This window comes from Drosophila novamexicana, unplaced genomic scaffold, assembly GCF_003285875.2.
Source record: "Drosophila novamexicana strain 15010-1031.04,08,12 unplaced genomic scaffold, DnovRS2.1 tig00000820-arrow-pilon, whole genome shotgun sequence".
Classification (NCBI taxonomy): Eukaryota; Metazoa; Arthropoda; class Insecta; order Diptera; family Drosophilidae; genus Drosophila; species Drosophila novamexicana.
Genome location: NW_020824828.1, coordinates 1,333,167 through 1,350,996, shown reverse-complemented (window position 1 = coordinate 1,350,996; position 17,830 = coordinate 1,333,167). Strand labels below are relative to the sequence as shown.

Sequence of the window (17,830 nt, the reverse complement as noted above, 5' to 3'; positions counted from 1 at the left end):
TTGTGTGTAGTTGAATGGCTCGGGCAATCCGCGGGCCTGGGACTACTGCTTCTTTTTGGGAAACCCAATGACCCAATGCTGCCTATAATGTAGTTTCATCTGTGATCTACAGACGAGTAGTTAAAAGTATCTAAAAATCTATTGCAAACATTCTCAGCTGCTCAAGTGCGTAACGATTTCGCCAGGACGTCAAGTTTTTTAGTGGCGAAATTGTGTCGAAATCGTTGCGAATTTGAGACGAAAGCGATTCTGAAAACGTTTTTCGCAACATCCATTTGCTAGTTTAATTATATATAGTGGCTTCTTACTTTGGTTTTCTTTTCATGCTTAACATTTGACTATACTGATACGCTATACAAACATAAAGAAGTTTTGTATATTTTTACTTTTTATTTTTTTATGTTAGTTTTGAGTTTTGAGAACTCCAACAAATTCTACTAAAAGTTCCTTCACTCTTATCATTGGCATTCAAAAAAAAAAAAAAATTATGTCAAGTACGCCTAGAAAAGTATATACAGAAATGTACACTCAGTAACCCACGCCCCCACACCCATTCCCACTTCCACTTCCAGTCCCATTCCCATCCCCACCCATATCCCCACCCAAGTACCTATTCCCACTGTCTTGCAAATGCTCGTGCTGCTTCTCCGCCGCTCGCCCCTCGACGTGCTCGTGGCACTAAAGAACTGCGGAGCCGCACCACAGAACCTGACCTCAATATGGCCTCCAGACGCTGCCCCCGTTGTCAGTTGGGTTGTGGTGGCCGCGATGGGCAGCAAGCGCGGCCACCTGACGATTTGTGTTCCCGTCCTCGATGTTTCTCACCGACGCGCCGCAGTTGCCAATCAGTGTCAGATCGCCTGGATGCGCCACGCCCCCGCCGGTCATAATGTTATGCTGCTGCCGTACGCCGACATTGCTGATGTGATCCATTACGCTCTGCAGCTCCCCATGCACGGAGGAGTTGGGCGACGCATGCGCCGGCAGCGTGTGCGAATGAAAGCCGTGAGCCGACTGATTGGCGGCAGTATATAGCTGCGAGTAGAGCAGGCTGGCTGGGAGCACCGGGTAGAGCGATCCATTGCAGCCGGCGGCTGTGGCCCCAGCACCGCCGCCATGCCCTCCGCCCACGCCAACACCTACGCCGCCGCCATACGCCGAGGCAGAGGCATGCTGTGCCTGGTTAACAATGCCCGGAAAGTTTTGATTGGCGCCCAGCATGGCGGGATTACCAGCGCCAGCCGAAGCACCCGCTGAGGCGCCGCTGCCACCGCCTGCAGCACTAGCAGCACCGTTGGCGGCGCCGCCATTGCTCGCACCGGCGCCGCTGCCGCTGCCCAAGTTGGGTGTGTTGGTGGACAGCAGATCCTCCTGCACCGGCGATTCGGCCTGCGAGCTGTCGCTCAGGCTGCGCGGTCCGTTCTGGCTGGAATGCACGTTATACTCATTGCTGGCGTTGGTATGATATCGTGGCACCAGAATCGAGTTGGCACCACCGCCGCCGCCAGCGCCCGTGGCACTTCCTGCGGTTGCCCCGCTGCCGGCGCCCGCCCCATTCACTGTCGATGTAATAGATGTCTGTCCACTGGCGCCCAACAAGCTATGATGCGACATCTGGCCACTGGAGGATCCGACCAGACTGCTCAGATGCTGATCCAAATCGCTGGCTGTCGAGTCTGGCAGCACTGCGCCAAATAAACAAAGTAAGCATGAATAAAATTTAGGAAAGAAATTGATTTTATAAAAGAAATTTGCATCTCAGACTTGGAAGACGGAACAAAAAGACTTAAGACTTCTTATACAAATAATAAATTATTGAAACACTAGCTAATATAAAAATATTATAAACGGGCCTGTTCCTTACATCGCTTCTTATCCAATCTAGTCTTTATTAAAGCGTTTGCCTTTGGGATGAACCAAAATATATAGACAAGAAACTTGTCCTTATTTCAGTATTCAAAATATTTATTTTGTCGAGCAATTTTCTCTGCATAGTTATTGTTCAAGAAAAACTTGAACAAGCTTAACAAAAACTATTTTAATAAAACCGTTCATGTTTTTTCTTGGGATACTCAATAACTATTATTTGGAATCGATTCGGACTCACTCGGACTCAAGAACACCAAAAAGGAAAAGGGTCGAAAAGTATATAAATGTTTTTTTTTCACATCGAATCTAATTCCAAAATAGGCCAAATTGACATTTGACAATTAGAAATATATATAAAAAAAATTTGATAAGTAACTGATTCCACAATAGAAGTTTAAATACAATTAATTTTATCTTTTACTCAATGTTTATGATCGATATTTATAGACTATAGATAAAAAAAAAGCTTTTCACTTACTTGGCACACAGTCGCGATTGGTGGCGCCCCCAAAGTCCTGATTGTTGCTTTGGTCATTGGAGGAACAGGTGAAGCCCAACGCTGGATTGTTAAACTGCGCTGAGGTGGGCGTAGTGCAGGAGGATAGTCCGCTGCTAGCTAAGTACGGCGAGTATGCAGATGCCGCTGAACCGTAGCCCCAATGCGTGTTGCTGGCACCTAAACCAAATTGGGACATATCTTTGTTGTTGGTATCGATTTTGATTTTTTATGTTTTTGTTTTTGTTTTTGTTTGTGTTTTTATATACGTGTTAGATTGATGCGTGTGCGTGAGATGAGAAAAACAAACAAAGAGAAGAACGTGATAAAAACTAGAATACTCAGCAGATGAAGTATACGTCATGTGTGCAGAACTCAAAAGTGAAAACCGAAATCGATGGCAAAATCAGCAACAAAACGAAATCAAATGCAACAAAGTACCTCAAACCGAACCGAAGCGGGCAAGCGAATCGGTTCGCAAAAAATGTCTTTATCGTTTCGCCACACTGCATACAATTATTGTCAATAAGTGAACCCCCAATCCAGCCATCGGCCATCGACCGAAAGCTCGCCCGTGTTACGCGTCTACGGCTTTCAAATTTATGGCACATGTGGGCCGCTAATTGCAGCTCCATCATGGCCATTATGCGGGACTTCAGCTAGAGCTGTCCATAAAAATTACAAACGAATCTCTGATGCGACGGTCAGCGGCCAAAATGGTTTCAATGTAAACGTTAAAGGTGGGCCAATGCCAATATTAGGCCCATATCGTGGGCAGGGCTGGCGGTGGGGGCCAGGAGGGAAGGGGTTAACTAGGGTTTCGGATGAAGTACAGACCACGTTGCGGGTCCAGACTCATGCACAGATAATTAGGCTTAATTAATAGCCCATTCGGAAATTATTAATTAGTTTTTATAGGCGACGGGCGCATTTTCGTATCCGGATATTGATTTTGTGGTGGCTTTATTAATGCTATTGGCTTAAATGCTTCTACCTCCATTAATTACGTTGCTTTTTGTGTACAGTTTGTTGCTGTTGATGTTTCTGTTGTTCTTGTTGTTGTTGTTGCTGTTTCGGTCTGCTGTCTGATGTTTGTTGTCACAACGATTGACTTTCTCTGCGCATATTTTGTTACTTAATTATTAACAAGTCAGAACGGTTTATACGTTCGCAAAGCCAATCCAAATGTGGGTATTTCGCAAATATATGCCTACTACAGTCAACTTCCAAAGAAAGCTAACTCGAATTGTACTCTGCACTTATCTCTTGCATTGATTTATCGGAGACAATTTAGCTAATGGCTGTCATGCTTACATTTTATTAATTAAGTCTCAAAATGTTTTGTGATTTATTCAAATTATAACATCTACTAGAAAAAAAAACCGACGTTGCCCGCTAATTTTTAAATGATGTTGAAAATGCCAGCATATTTCGAATACACATTCGTGCCAATTTCAGATATTTATAAGTGCTCAAGTAAACAAGTATAAAAACTAAAAATTGCAGCTCAATTTAGCCAGCGACCTCTCGCTTGTTGGTCCGACGCTTAGATATCTAAGTCACGCGGGCTAATCACGTCGCCAAAGCTCTCTCCCACTTAAAGGTCCGGCCTTAGCTCACTTTCGACTCAAATGAAGCTTTGCGATGCCAAACAGGAACAAGAATCTTTAATAAAAATCGATTTGTGTGGTATCTCGATCTATTACTTTCTACTGCTCTGCCTACTTCTTGAATTTTTCATAGGAATCAGCGGGCTTATAAGAAAAACTTAAGGAAAAGGTTGAAATTGACTAGGCAGACAGTTCATAAGTCCATATCACATTAATATTTTATAAGGAACACTATAAATATAGCTCGTTCTCAGATCTGATAGACTGTTATTTTTTCAACTCTAGGATACGTCGCTCTTTACCAGCCATTGACAATGTGATGTGTGCACGTAACTTGATTTTTAATGTTTATCGTTATATTTTATTTTTTGCGAAATTAATAAAATATATGCCAGTAATTAAGTCAAGCAGCGACTGTCAATAAAGTTTGTTAATAAATAATTCAGGTTATTTTGCTTTTTGCATATTTACAATTAAATTATGGGTAATCAGTAACAACAGACGCTTTCAGTAATCATTATTTACACACGCATACATATATTCATTGCATATAGTGTGGCCAACTACACAAATATACACACAATCACATATGTACAAGTACATATATGCACATAAATGTATATATATAGATATATATTTATAAATATAACGTGCATATAAATGAGAAACAGTCATAGATTGCAATGTCGCCTGGCAAATGTCAGCCTGTAAATCGCGTAATTTGCATTTTGATTTGTGCGCCTCATGCTAGACAAGCGGGGTATCGCTTGGGGCCCGGGCACTGGCCTTATGGCGTGGCCGGAGACAGGGGCAGGCGGGCACTGCCGAGGTACTGCCACTGAGAACAAGTGCAAATTGACAGTCATTGGCAGGCCATTTTGTATGCTGATTGAATTGCATTTGATATTTGTTTAAAGGCACCGCTAGTAATTATTTCAGTTTATGGAATAAAAGTGAGCAGATAAAAAATATCACGAAATATGGTTAAATTTAAGTTACTGTCACGTTTGACTAACGATTAAACGCAGGTTTTGTCGTTGTTGAACGCCAATTAATTCTCTATTTAAATTGAGACATCAAATTTAATATAAATGCATTTTTAAATGTATTATTAAATTAAATTCACTAACAACGCAGACACAGCAAAAAACTTGCCCACAATTTTAATTATTGATTTATGACTCTCACCCATGACAGCAGCCTGTTTGGCGGGCAATTTAACAAACAGTTAAAACTTAGGCAACTTATATGTACTAAAGGAAATAGCCCGGCGTCGGTCGGATCAAACGAAAATATCTAAATAACAGCTATTTTCTTAAATAAAATTTAAACTAATTTCAATTCCCAATCCTCGTGATCAATGTACAGACCTTAAGGCTACTATGAAATCATAGTCGGTTTTGTCGGGCGACAAAAATTTTAATTATTTAAATGTTGTTTTCAATGTATTATTATTCCCTTTTATCTGTGAATAACCACATTTTAATGATATATAAACAATGACAAATGTTGCTAAATTTGTACCGACGACCTATCTTGTGCTGGTCCGACGCTTAGACACCCAAGCCAAGCAGGCTGGGGCCTCTGTGGCTGCGTTGCTCTTGAAGTTTTTCATTTAGCTCAAGCTGATTTTCGTTCCAAAAGAAAGCAGATTCTAACTTCTGCTTTCAGGGCTTACCGCTCGAAGGATAAGAACAGATCAATCAGTCAGTCAGTCAGCCAGTCAGACAACCAGTCAGTCAGCCTTTTTTATGCATAGGTATAAATACCTATGTACAATGTTTGTTAGCGCTTTTGTTGCTTTGAATTTAAATAATAATTCGTGTGTGTGCCGTGATTTATGCCCTTTAACTCGCGCACAGCAACAACAATACAAAATGGCGACAAACACACTCATACACACACACACACACGCGCGCGCACGAAAACATAGTTAAAGCTGCGTATACACAGAAAGATAAATAACACGAGTCATACGCATTTTTGACGCCTGCTTTTTGTGCCGTTTGTCGATTGTCATTGTCAATGTTGTTGTTGTTGGCTTTGACCAACGTTTATTTGTTTGTATAGTAAACTTTGGTTAAATAAAGTGGCCAACAGTTTAATAACAGCGCAGTTCGCAATAACAGCAATAACAATAATAATTTAGGGCAAGGTAAAGCGAAATGTCAATGTTGCAGCGACAATTTTTTAATACCCTGTTGCCCTTATTAATAAAGAGTATGTAAGCCAACAGCCCCCATTCAACACAGCTGTTAAGTAAAAGTCATAACTCTGGCTTGTACGACTACGTATCATAACATGTCATCAGAAAGATTCAATTAAAGTTCTCTCAATCTCATTTGTAACCAAATTTTGTATCCTAATATTGTGAACAGAGCATTAAGCAGTCGCGAACTACTGCTTGCAAGGTTGCTGCTTTTGTTGCCTACTTTTTGGCGCATGTAAAGTTTTATTAACAAAAAAATTAATATATATAATTGAACGCCTAATTAATGCAGTCGCTTATAGCGTGAAAAATTGATTTCAAGATTTATTTTTATTATATAATGTATTGGTTTTTTTTTTCAATAAACTGTATCGATTTAATTATTGTTGCACTTTTTGTTGGTTTTGTCTGGCCGCAGTTTAAAACTTGACGTTGTTTGTGTTATTGTTCCTTTTTTTTTAAGCCTGCCACCTAATCGCTTCGTGTGATTTTATGCGGTTGCATTGGGGCACACCACACAGCCCGCACAGTCCACACAGCTCTCCTTATGCACAAGACCCACCTTCAACCGATTGTGTATTTTAGTTGCATGCGGTTTTTTTTTTGCGTATACTGTTACCCCAGAGTGGTAAATGAAAAGCCGAAAATCAGAAAACAAAATATTCAACAACGAATGCAAGCTTCATCAATGATGAGACAAGTTTATGAATTACAATGTATGCAGGATATTGATTAGATGGTACTCACTCTGACAGTTGCCAATTGGCGGCATCCGGAAGCCGGATAGGGGATCCGTCGAGAAGTGGAACGGTCGCTGGCCAAATGCGAAGTGAAATTGTTGTTGTTGCCCTAAAAGGGATAACACTAAGTTTTTTTCAGTTTTAATTATCTGTCCTTAACTAAATGTTCTTTTGGAGTTATTTTTATGTGTGTGTGTGTGTTTGTGTGTGTGTGAATGTGTGCATGAATAATCAATTCAAAAGAACCCAAAATGTTGATAATAGATTTGAATTAATACAGTTTTAATATGTCATATAATTTTAATTGGTTTCTAATAGAAGCTTGCCAATAGAAAAATAGTTGTTCCCTAGAGTCCCTAGAAGGAGGTCTGAATATTTGTAACAGCAGCTATGCTATGGATATCTGCAAGTCGAACACTTCTAACTAAATCACTCCTATTTGTCTTCACTACATTTCTTTAGTGCCTATAGAAACAAAATATGTGTTAGAAATCTAGTTGAAAGCCATATTTGGTCATGCTGTGTTATGGTAAATGTTATCAACTCACAGACACACACACTTTCTATCACCTTCACGTTCCCTCTCCCTCTTTCTCCCTCTACCACTCTCTCTCTCTTGTTTTACAGCTATGAGCTGTCTCCCATTATGCAGCTGCAATTCTACAGCAGATTGTATTCATTATAAAATAATAACCTTTTGTCTGATGTTGGTAGCAGCAGCTTAAACCTAACTCTCGTTTATATTTGTGTGTGTGTGTGTGTATTTGTGTGTGTAGCGTGAGATTGTGTGCGTGCTTATGCCGCAGAGCCCTGTGTTCTCTGTTTTTTTCAAAGCCAGAGGCCAGAGTGCTGCAGTCTGGCTGCTAAGGAAATAAATCATGCCATGGATTGAATTGTTGCTCTCGGACTCAACAGATTACACTGGCAACAATGACAATAAGAGCAACAACTGCAACTTCTGCAAGTGTTGTTGTTAGTCTGGATCCGAGTCTGAGCTGGTCGGCCTTAACATATGCAAAGTAAAATATTTGCATGCTTATAAATATGCATTTGCAGATACTAAACGTTGAGTCGACAATGCATATTGAACGCTGTACAAGGACAGCAAACTTCACAAATAATAGCGCGCTAGCCAAAAGTGCCCGACTAGAAGATATCCTATACGCAGCGCCAAGCTGCCATTACAAAAATGCGAACTTTTTCTATACAGCGTCTGTGCTTTTCCTTAACTTCTATGCTTGTAGTTCCAATCTTATGAAAAATGCGTGGCTGTATTACACAACTACTTAAGAACCCACATCCCAAATTCGGAATCTCTAGCCCTTATATATATATACATAAAAATTCAAATCAAGCTCAGTAAGAATATATATTATGGTGTGGGAGGTATTTTCTGTATCCAGTTGCATGCACATTCCCGGATCTAGTATACCCTTTTATTTACCAAATTTCAATGAGTGCAGGGTATAAAAATGAACAAAAGAGGTAAAGGGTGTGCTCTTGTGTGTATATCTGTGCTTAGTGCTTTAATAAAGTATCATTCCTTGCTAAAATAAATTAATTTGTTCTGCAGCTTTGCGCTTGTGTAGTGAGTGCAATAAGTATGCTCCTGGCCACAGGGCACGGCCTATCGGACACTGCCCATTGGCCCATTGGGTACTATTTATACTTACTGGTTTTGGAGCGCGGCTCGCGTGGCCCATCGACGGTTACTTTGATCGCCTTGTTATATGTGGCTATATGTGGTGGATTCGTTGACACTGTGATGGTTAATGTGAAGCTCTTTCCTGTAACGAGGCCAAACACACAAAAAGAAAACGAAATTCAATTTAACAAATTTATGACTGGCAGTTCTTCGAATGTATTCTACACACGCATGTACCCACATTCACGGCCTCAAAACATCGGTCGATTGTCACATCGTAAAAATCAAAGTTATTTGTTTACTACGGCACAATAATATAAACAGGCTGTCTGGCTTTTAAGGCTAATGAGCATAGCATCAGACTAAATGGGACTAACAGCAGGGTTTGGTGGGATCCGAGGAGACCGGAAATTAGCTGTTAACAGGCACAGGTCGGCCATTTTTTAGAGGCTCTCTCGTGCCAGCCAAGTTAGTCGCAATACAATATCCTGTTAATCTTCTATCCATTCTATTTGTATTTTTTTTGTTGTAATTTTTCGACTCTTTTTTCGAATATTTATCGATTTAATTTTTAACTATATAAAATCGTTGATTTATGTCTTCAATTCTTCCCATTTATATTGCATACTAATTGATTTTGAGCTTATTTTATTTTTATTATTTACTTATTATCATTTAAAATTTAATTTATTAATAATAGATCGCGTTTGGTAAACACCCACCCCCACTTCCCTTCTTAGAATTAATTACAATTCAGACTCATTGTCTGCAACACATGACACACACACACACACACACACATCGCTTCACTGGCAGTTGAAAGCTAAGATTTATTTCATTTGTGCCACACAGTTTTCTTTTAATTAACTTGTTACGCCTACCTCCCTACCTAACCAGCCTGACTTGGAGAAGGACTGCCCCAACCACTTGGCTGACTTCTTTTTGCTATTGTCAAGTGTTGCCAGGCCCACGACGATGCTGCGATTCAATTAAAAGCATTTCAGCCAACTCCTGTTCTCGACTAACAACTGCGAAAACTGTCTCCCTTCCCGCTTCCTCCTTACCGCACCCCACCTAGCACTTGAAACGCAGCCGTGCTGCCTTTTTTGTCTGTCAATGACAACGCGGCGTATGTGCAATGTCTTCAAGGGCTTTGCCTGTTGCCGCCGTTTGCTTTTTAAGTTGACAAACAAAGCGTAAATCATTTCGGCACGCACCACAATAAACCACACACACACACACACGAAGACCCCGAGACCCAAAGCGTCTGAGGCTTACACATGTTGCTGCCACACTCCACTGCGCCCACTGCTAACAATGCAGCCTTAATTTTTGTCTTAATCTCCGCCTTGGGGTCGCATTCTTCTTCTTTCTTACGCTGCCTGGTTGTCATCTTGCTACCCAGTTTCGAGCACAGGGCTGATGGCTCGATGCTTGCCATAAAAAATGAACTTCATCTAGAGTCTGTCTGCAGTCATTTCTAGTGGCTACGCCCTCTGCCCCTGTGCCCCGTTGTCCGACTGTCCTGCCGCTGCAAAATGCTTTTGCACGTTGTCCTATTACACTTTGTCTTTCTTGCCGTCAAGTTTTGTTCATTGTCGTGCTACTTTTCGGCAATTCTTTTTTAGTCTAATTCGGAGTGGGGTCATTTGGGGTTTTTCCAACGATTTAAGCATTTGAAACAAATACAATTTTGGTAAAACAAAAGTCTTGAAAGTGGTTTATCGATTTGAGCTGTGGCAGTCATAGAACTCAAATATTCTTGGAATAAGCAAGACTTTTGTGCAGAGATTTTGGACAAAGATTTAATTCTTATGCAGCCATATACCTTTTTATTGCAGCATTTGTGAGATTACCATATTTCAAAATCAATATTGCCCATTCAATTACAATATAATATACTATTACTTAATGACATTAATTAATTTTATTCAATGTTATTTTAAATTACAATAATTTTTATAATTGTGCGCTTAGTTGTTGTATAGTCATGTTAAAATATATTTAAATATATATTTTTTAAACTTTTTTTTTTTAATTTTACCCCAGCACACATATGAATTGGAATATAATTCTTTTATTTATAGATTCGATTTGATTGGATCTAATCTGATAAATTTCCCAAAGCTGTTGACCCCTAACAATGCCTAATCGGTGAACAAAACATTTTTTGTTGAATGCTGTAAGCCTCATAAATCAACAAGTTTCAAGAAGAAAACCGAAAAACAATAAAGAAAAAACCGTGAGGAAAATTCGAGGGGAAACCAAATAAGCCACAAATGCGTTTTTGTGTTAGCCGACTTAATGGCTGGATTAGAAGGCTCAGAAAGCTTTTAAGGACTTAGTGCACACAGGTAAACACAAAGTAAACAGAAATTTCAAATGGCTGACAAAAAAAAAAAATGATAAACCAATATATGTACCCATACAGAGTGTGTGTGTGCGTGCACGTATTCGTAAGTTTGCCAAGGCAGGCAAAATATGACAAACAAGGTAAATATTTAAACAAAAATATTGAAACTTTTGGATATGAGCCAAAAATTTAATTGCAAATAATCTGCAAATTGTAATTTTAAGCCACGCAAACGATGATGTGCCCAAGTTGCCTCTGCGTGAATGTCTGTGTGCATGGCTGTGTGTGCCTTCTTGTGATTTGTGACACAGCCACACGCATTGACTGACAGGCAGAGACATGAGTGTGTGCTTGTGTGTGGGCCCACTTCACTTTGTCTTTGCTGCCCACACCCGCCCCGCTGAGAGATCCCCACTTACTGGCACGACACGTGTGTGCTTTGTATGCCTTTCTTTACCCAATTGATTTATGACGCTTGTTCTGTAAATTGCCAAGGATTTGCAACAAGGATTTCAGTTATTTGTCAACAGCTTTGATTTTAATGCCGTATACAAAATGCCTACTCTTCGAGGGAAAGGTGGTGGAACAAGCTGAACAAATAATCTTCACTTGTGAATGGAACATTTAAATACCCGAAGGAAAATTTATATGAATGTCATTCTACGCATTAAAATAATTAAGAGTTAATCCGAAATAGTAACATTTTAAAATATGTTGCTATTTTGCTGCGAAACTATCGATAACAACAAAGAAAAGAAACTTAATTTGACTTAGGCTTATTACGTAAAGCTTTCGGCAGGCTCTATGTCCTAGATTTTTTATAGAAGAATATTATATTGAAGAATTTAATATTATTCTGAGGTGCCAAAGTCCTCTCTAATATCGACTTTCTGGGAAATGCTTCACCAAATCCGAAGAAATTACTTTATTGTTTCTTTTTTTTTATTGTTATTTTAAAAATAGAGTTTTGTTAACATAACTTTTTAAATAAATCAGATTACTATGACCTTTTGCGTGGAAAAAACTCCACTGCAGCTTCAGTAATGGAAGAGGCGGCGACTTTAATATTGGAGGAGATGCTGGCTTTATCTATAGAAGATACGGAAACTTCAGTCATTGAGGAGGCGGATTCAACTATGGAGAAGACGACGGTGGCCATGAATTTAGCAGAGGAGGCGGCATCAAATTTAAATGTGGCCATTGCAAGAACTGGTATGTATTATTAATATAACTACGACTTGTTAAATTAAAAATAAAAGTAAGAAGTATAGAATAGTATTTATGCATATTGTTATTTGTATTTATTTTAATACATACTGTATACATGCATTTAAATATGTGTGTATATAAAGCTGAGCTAAAAATTAATCAAATATAAATTTGTAAATATTGCTCTACCACGTGACTCTTACTAATTCAAGCAAACTGGATTATTAAGCTAATAATCATTTTCTCTGTTTTTTAGTGATGTCTTCATATAAAAGTTCGCCTCCCGCCTTATGATGTATGACAATGGAATAAGTGTGCGTGTGAATTTGCAGGTGAGTATAAATAGCTTACTTATGTATAACTGCAATAAAGGTGTTGTTATCATTAATAGCTGTGTGCTTCTAAAGCCCAATAAAATGATAAAAAGGGCTAAAATAGCGCAGCCCTAAGGCATAAATTATTGTTATAGATGCAGCTAATTTCAATGTATATAGCTGATTAAAATGAACCTTGTCAAAGAGCGATCTCTATAAGTGAGCTCGTTTTGACTGTGACACAATTTAATGGCTGCCTGTTGCTTTCTTCAAACTCCAAAGCCAAAACTCAAGCGCCGCACATTTACCCACAACATTTTCAGCATGAAAACACAACAACAATAAGGACCCAAAAGCCAAAAACAAATTGGGCGCACGCATTCAAAAATGTACGAATGGAGCGTGGCGCCTCTTTACACAGATCCTGAAACCCAAGCCTTGGCGCTGTCAAGGTGTCAGTTCGTAGAAGTTTTTTATTTGTATTATTTTTTGTTTTTCTTTTCATTTTTCTGTCTTGCCTTTTTAACGCCGCCTTCTTTTAACAGATTGGGGTCTTGACTTTAGCCAGGCATTTGTCTTGGTTTACTCCAGACACGGCCTGGGTCTCGGCCCCAAACTCTGAGCCACAGTGGAACACTCGGAACGTGCGCCCTTTTTGTCGTTTGTCTTTTTATACAATTTTTTGGGGCAACGCCGCCTTTCACTTTCGATTGTTTGCCTTGGCTGGGTTGGTTGAAAGGGGGCTTGTGCAGTTCATTTTGCGGCTGTCTTAAATGGCTTGGGAGAGTTGTGTAAATAAAAACCTCAACGCCGCGAACCCTAAGCTTAACATGCTATCTTTATCGATAATGTTGATGTGGTTCGGAGTGGTGTGGTGCGCGTAGTGTGGTGTGGTGCGGCACTTTGTGATATGATGCGATGGAGAAGTTATCGACGCGAAACTTGCTTTTGGCTGCAAACTCCGTAACAATCGCCAACTGGCACCGACAGCCCCTGCGCAACCTCTAGCTCTACCCCGCATGCTCTGTGCACGTGTGTGCGTGCGTGTGCGTGTATATATGTGTGTGTGTGTGTGTATGCGTATTTGTGTGTTATTGCGTGCATGTGCATGGCACTTTGCTAATTAAAAGTGTAGCCTAGTGCTGAGCGCAGGGGCCAAATAAATCGATGCCCGGGTAATTAAATTGCATGACGCGCGCACACGATACACCCAAAGGGTAGGAGAAAACACCAGCAGATGTGGTAGGGGAAAGGGGGTGAGTTGGTGGATGTGCATTTCCTATTTTGCTATCGTAATTAGCAGGCGACAGCAGCAGAAGCTAAAACAAAATGGCGGCCGCCATGCCAGGCAGCCACCGGTTAGCGGAATGCAAACACACAAATCAATCATACGCAGCTTAGCCGAGCCGAGCCGAGCCAAGCCGAATCGGAACCAGAAACAAAACACCAAACCACAACCGTTGCAATTAATAGCCAAAGTAACCAACTGAATCTTAGAATATCGATTATGCCCTTAAGTGTGAGTTCTGCGTTGTGGTTGTCACAGAAATGCTGAGCGTCAGCAGCGAATTAATCAAGCGAAAAAGAAACAGTCGCCAATTTATAACAAAAGGAATCCAATATAACAATGGGCATGCAAATCAAATGAAACACATAACTTTCCCCCCGTTATGTGCTGTCACAACGAGGACGTGAATGCGTAAAGCTAGTTCATGTTAGCCACAGGCAAGCCGTCTGCGCGATCTGCATCGACAACACGGTCCGCAGCGGCTTGTTAGCCAGAACGTTGACGTTGGTCTGCGTCATTCGGGCTGCCAGACGGCCTAAATGAATGGAAATTTACAATTAAACGCCTCAATGCGAATCCATATGCGGATGTGAGAAATGAGAAGACGGACACGTCTATTGGCATGCCCACTGAATGACATTGCATGAATCCTGCAGCACATTCGGCAGACTTTGGTGTAGGTCCCGGCTGGACATCGCTCGCCCTGTCGCAAATGCCGCAGTTAGAGCTTTGGTTTTTGCGGTTTTACCGCAGCGGATGCGTAAGCCGCTCTCTCTCTCTCTCTCTCTCTCCTTCTCTCTTTCTCTCCCTTTCTCTCTCTATCTCTCTCTCTGTCTGCTCATCTGTATCTCTTCAACCTCCGCAGTGTCTGCCTATGTCTGTATGGAAACAGAGTTTAGCTGATTCCGTTTGGGTTCGTTTGAATAACACAAGTCTCCATTTCCGTTATGCCTGAATTTATAAAGTTTACTCTATAAAAATACATTAAAGTGTTTGTCCTGACTGACCAAATGATTGATGTTATAATATGGGACTAGGCAGGTCGACAGCTCAAATCCAGCAGTAATTTTAATATCTTATTTACGGGCAACTTCAGTCGTTTTATTGGTATTGTTTGGCATTGATATTATCGGAACGGGATGGGCTCGGTAACGGCACACCGCGCGCGAGGCTTAAGGACGAAACCACCGTGAAGATAGAAGATGTATCTGCCTGAAGACAATTTCAGTACCACCTGATTTAAGTAATGTGCCTGACAAGTAATGTCTTCTATAAAAGATATTTACCTAATTACCCATGCTGACTATCTGGCCGTGTCAAAAGTCAGTTTTCAACTTCAATCTGACATAACCCGCGCACAGTTCACAGTCCATTTCGCCTGGCAGTCTATTAAACACTTTAAGGTAAAGTTTCGTGGATGGGGGACTGGGTCTGGGCACCCGGAACTGATGTCAAGTCTTCGGAACTCGTCTGCTAATGAACTGCTGACAATTTTGTGCAGCGTTTTACAAGCGGTTACAAAAGGATACAAAAGGATAGCTGCGTGGAAAAAAAGCCGGGAAAAAAAGGCAAAGATAAAACGATGCCAGAGTGCAAAAAGTGGCTGAATAATACTTGGACAAGAGATGGAGAACACACTCAAAACTTTTGCCACTCAGCGGACAGCGGCGTGAACGGGGGGCGATAATTGAACAAATTGTTTCGAGTGCATTTCAGCCACAAAGGAAAGCCCCGTCTACAACCAGCGGCTACTGACTTCTATAAATACATGTACACATCTATATACATTATATTTTAATTACACTTATAAAGAAGCACTTAAAATAGTTTTCGGTCACGAAATGGCTAAAGTGACTTGAAAATAAACCAAATAGTGCGAGGAAAATTAACATCAAATTATTAAACAGATAGATTTTCAGAAAATATTGTACTGACTTTGATATAGATCAGATTATTATTCACTATTCTATACTATAATTTAAATATAAAATAGGTTAAAAAACCAAACCAAACGAACTCCCTGCCCTCAGACTTATTTCGGGTTTCAGGTTTGCTATTATTCGGTTAGTTCAAAATAAATCTGAATGCCGAGCTCGCACCTGTTCATAACCATTTTGCAAAATGTTATTGCAAAAACTGAATATTCATTGGCTTTCTCTAAAATGTAACCTGAAGGCCGATCCTTGGCATGTCTTGCTGACTGTCGTGCATGATTAGCTGCTGTTAAAAGGGCTGTCCTTGACCGTTGCCGGCTCTTTATTTATTTTTATAATTGGATATATATGGATATGGCATGAAACTTACCCCTGCCGCTGCGTCCGACAAATCGCAGATCGTTGAACTTGGCCACCTGGTTCTTCATGACGGCTGTGCAATTGCGCAGCTCGGCGCAGTAGTTCTCATCGTTGCCAGCGCGAACCGTGACCATGGTGCCGTCCATGATGTCGCCCAAGGAGACGACCTTGAAGGCCACCGGCAGTGTCTTATTGGAGCGCCAGTGCGGTGGCAGGACGGTGCAGACGAAGAGCGGGCTGCTTGTTCTTATTAGCTCGCCGGGATGCTCGGTGAGGAAATCGCCCAAGGTGCGTTCAGCCAATATGTCCGAGGTCATTTTGGTGTATGCCTCATTTAGTAGCTGGGCGGGTGTTGGGGGCGTGTTCTGTTCGGTGTTGTTGTTGCTGCTTGAGCTGTTGTTGTTGTTGTTGTTGGAGCCATTCGTGTTGCTTGTGTTGTTGTTGTTGCTGCTGCTGGAGTTGTTGTTGTTAGCTGTGTTGTTATTATTGTTGTTGCTGTTATTGTTGTTGTTGTTGCTATTGGCATTCGATGCCGTCGAGTTGCTGCTCGTGGTTGTCAAATGCATTTTGTGGCCGTTGTTGTAGTGGATGTTGTTGTGATGCTGCTGTGTGCTGTAGTGGTTGTTGTAGGGGTGCTGGTGATGCTGCTGCTGCTGTTGCTGATGCGAGTGGTGCTGTTGCTGCTGCGAGTGGTGCTGCGAGTGGTGCAAGTGTTGGTGCGTATAGTGCGGCGGCTCCTGCTCAAACTGCTCCAGATGTCCTTGAGCGTGAGCTTGCACTTTTTTTAGGCGAACAATTTTGTCTGATTTGCCCAAACGTTGGTTGGATTAACGATATTCACTCGCTGCCTAAACAGCTGAAAAAGACATAAAAAATCGGAGAAAATGCCATAGATTAGACTTTTGGTATTACAAAACAAAAAATATATAAAAAACAGTCATCTTGTAAGTACACTGAATTACTATATAGTTTTTTAAAATAATAATAATTATTAATTAAGTATTCATTTTTTAAGAATGTGGAATAATATCTAGTAGCCCCTCACCCTCCCACAAAATTTTCTTTCAGCATAATATTATACAATGCCTTTTTGTGCACTGCTTGTGAAATAAGCAGATCATCTCCGTAATTCTCAAACAACGTGAAATATCAATAAGGATCGAACATGTTTATGGCATATAATTGGCTTTTTCTATAACCTCTTCCTTTAGATCTAGTCCTGATTCAGAGCAGACATTATTATTTTCTTTGTCTTGAAGATGTTTGTTTTTCTCTCTTAAAGAGGGAAACATAGGAAAAGCATAGAGGGAAAGATAAACACATAATAATTTAAAGAACCAGCAAATTTTCTATTGGATTTTTAACCAAATTATCACCAGCAGCTTTCAGCAAAAAATGTATATATAAATCATTATAAAAATATAGTTATTAGCACATATAGCACTACGAAATTTAGATATGATAATTAAGATTCCATCATTAAAGTTTGTAAAACTCCAAATAGTGTGCAAGTTTGGCCCATCTATAACAGCGTATCTTAGAGCTGGGGATGGAGTGGGCTTAAATTGACTTAAATTTCAGCCTGTGCCGTCCACGAAATTTGCAGACCCATCATGTTAATGTCTTTAAATCACAGTCAACCGGCATTTTACATGGTCATGGCTAGGGCCATGTTGCTTGGTCCGGGCGAATCCGTGCTCTGGCTGTGCGGCATCCAAGTGAGCAGACCGGGCAGCACACATAAACACAAATCAATTGTCAACCACTCGACGCGAGGGCAGTGGCGACCATGAGGATGCGCCA

General features: G+C 40.7%; 1 protein-coding gene across 2 annotated transcripts; it reads right to left on the bottom strand.

Moving 5' to 3' along the window:
• Positions 1 to 534: 534 nt before the first annotated feature.
• LOC115764299 (runt-related transcription factor 3) lies at positions 535 to 16,593 on the bottom strand. Of its 2 annotated transcripts, none has more exons than XM_030707232.1 (5): positions 16,038 to 16,593; positions 8,598 to 8,711; positions 6,932 to 7,048; positions 2,348 to 2,545; positions 535 to 1,685 (listed from the first exon to the last, which is right to left on the bottom strand). In XM_030707232.1, exons 1-5 carry the CDS (start codon positions 16,591 to 16,593, stop codon positions 715 to 717), a joined length of 1,956 nt encoding a protein of 651 aa, XP_030563092.1. In that variant the 3' UTR covers positions 535 to 714. The 2 variants fall into 2 exon arrangements, with proteins under 2 accessions (XP_030563092.1, XP_030563093.1); XM_030707233.1 differs by having other exon boundaries at positions 536 to 1,685; positions 6,932 to 7,033.
• Positions 16,594 to 17,830: the final 1,237 nt, after the last annotated feature.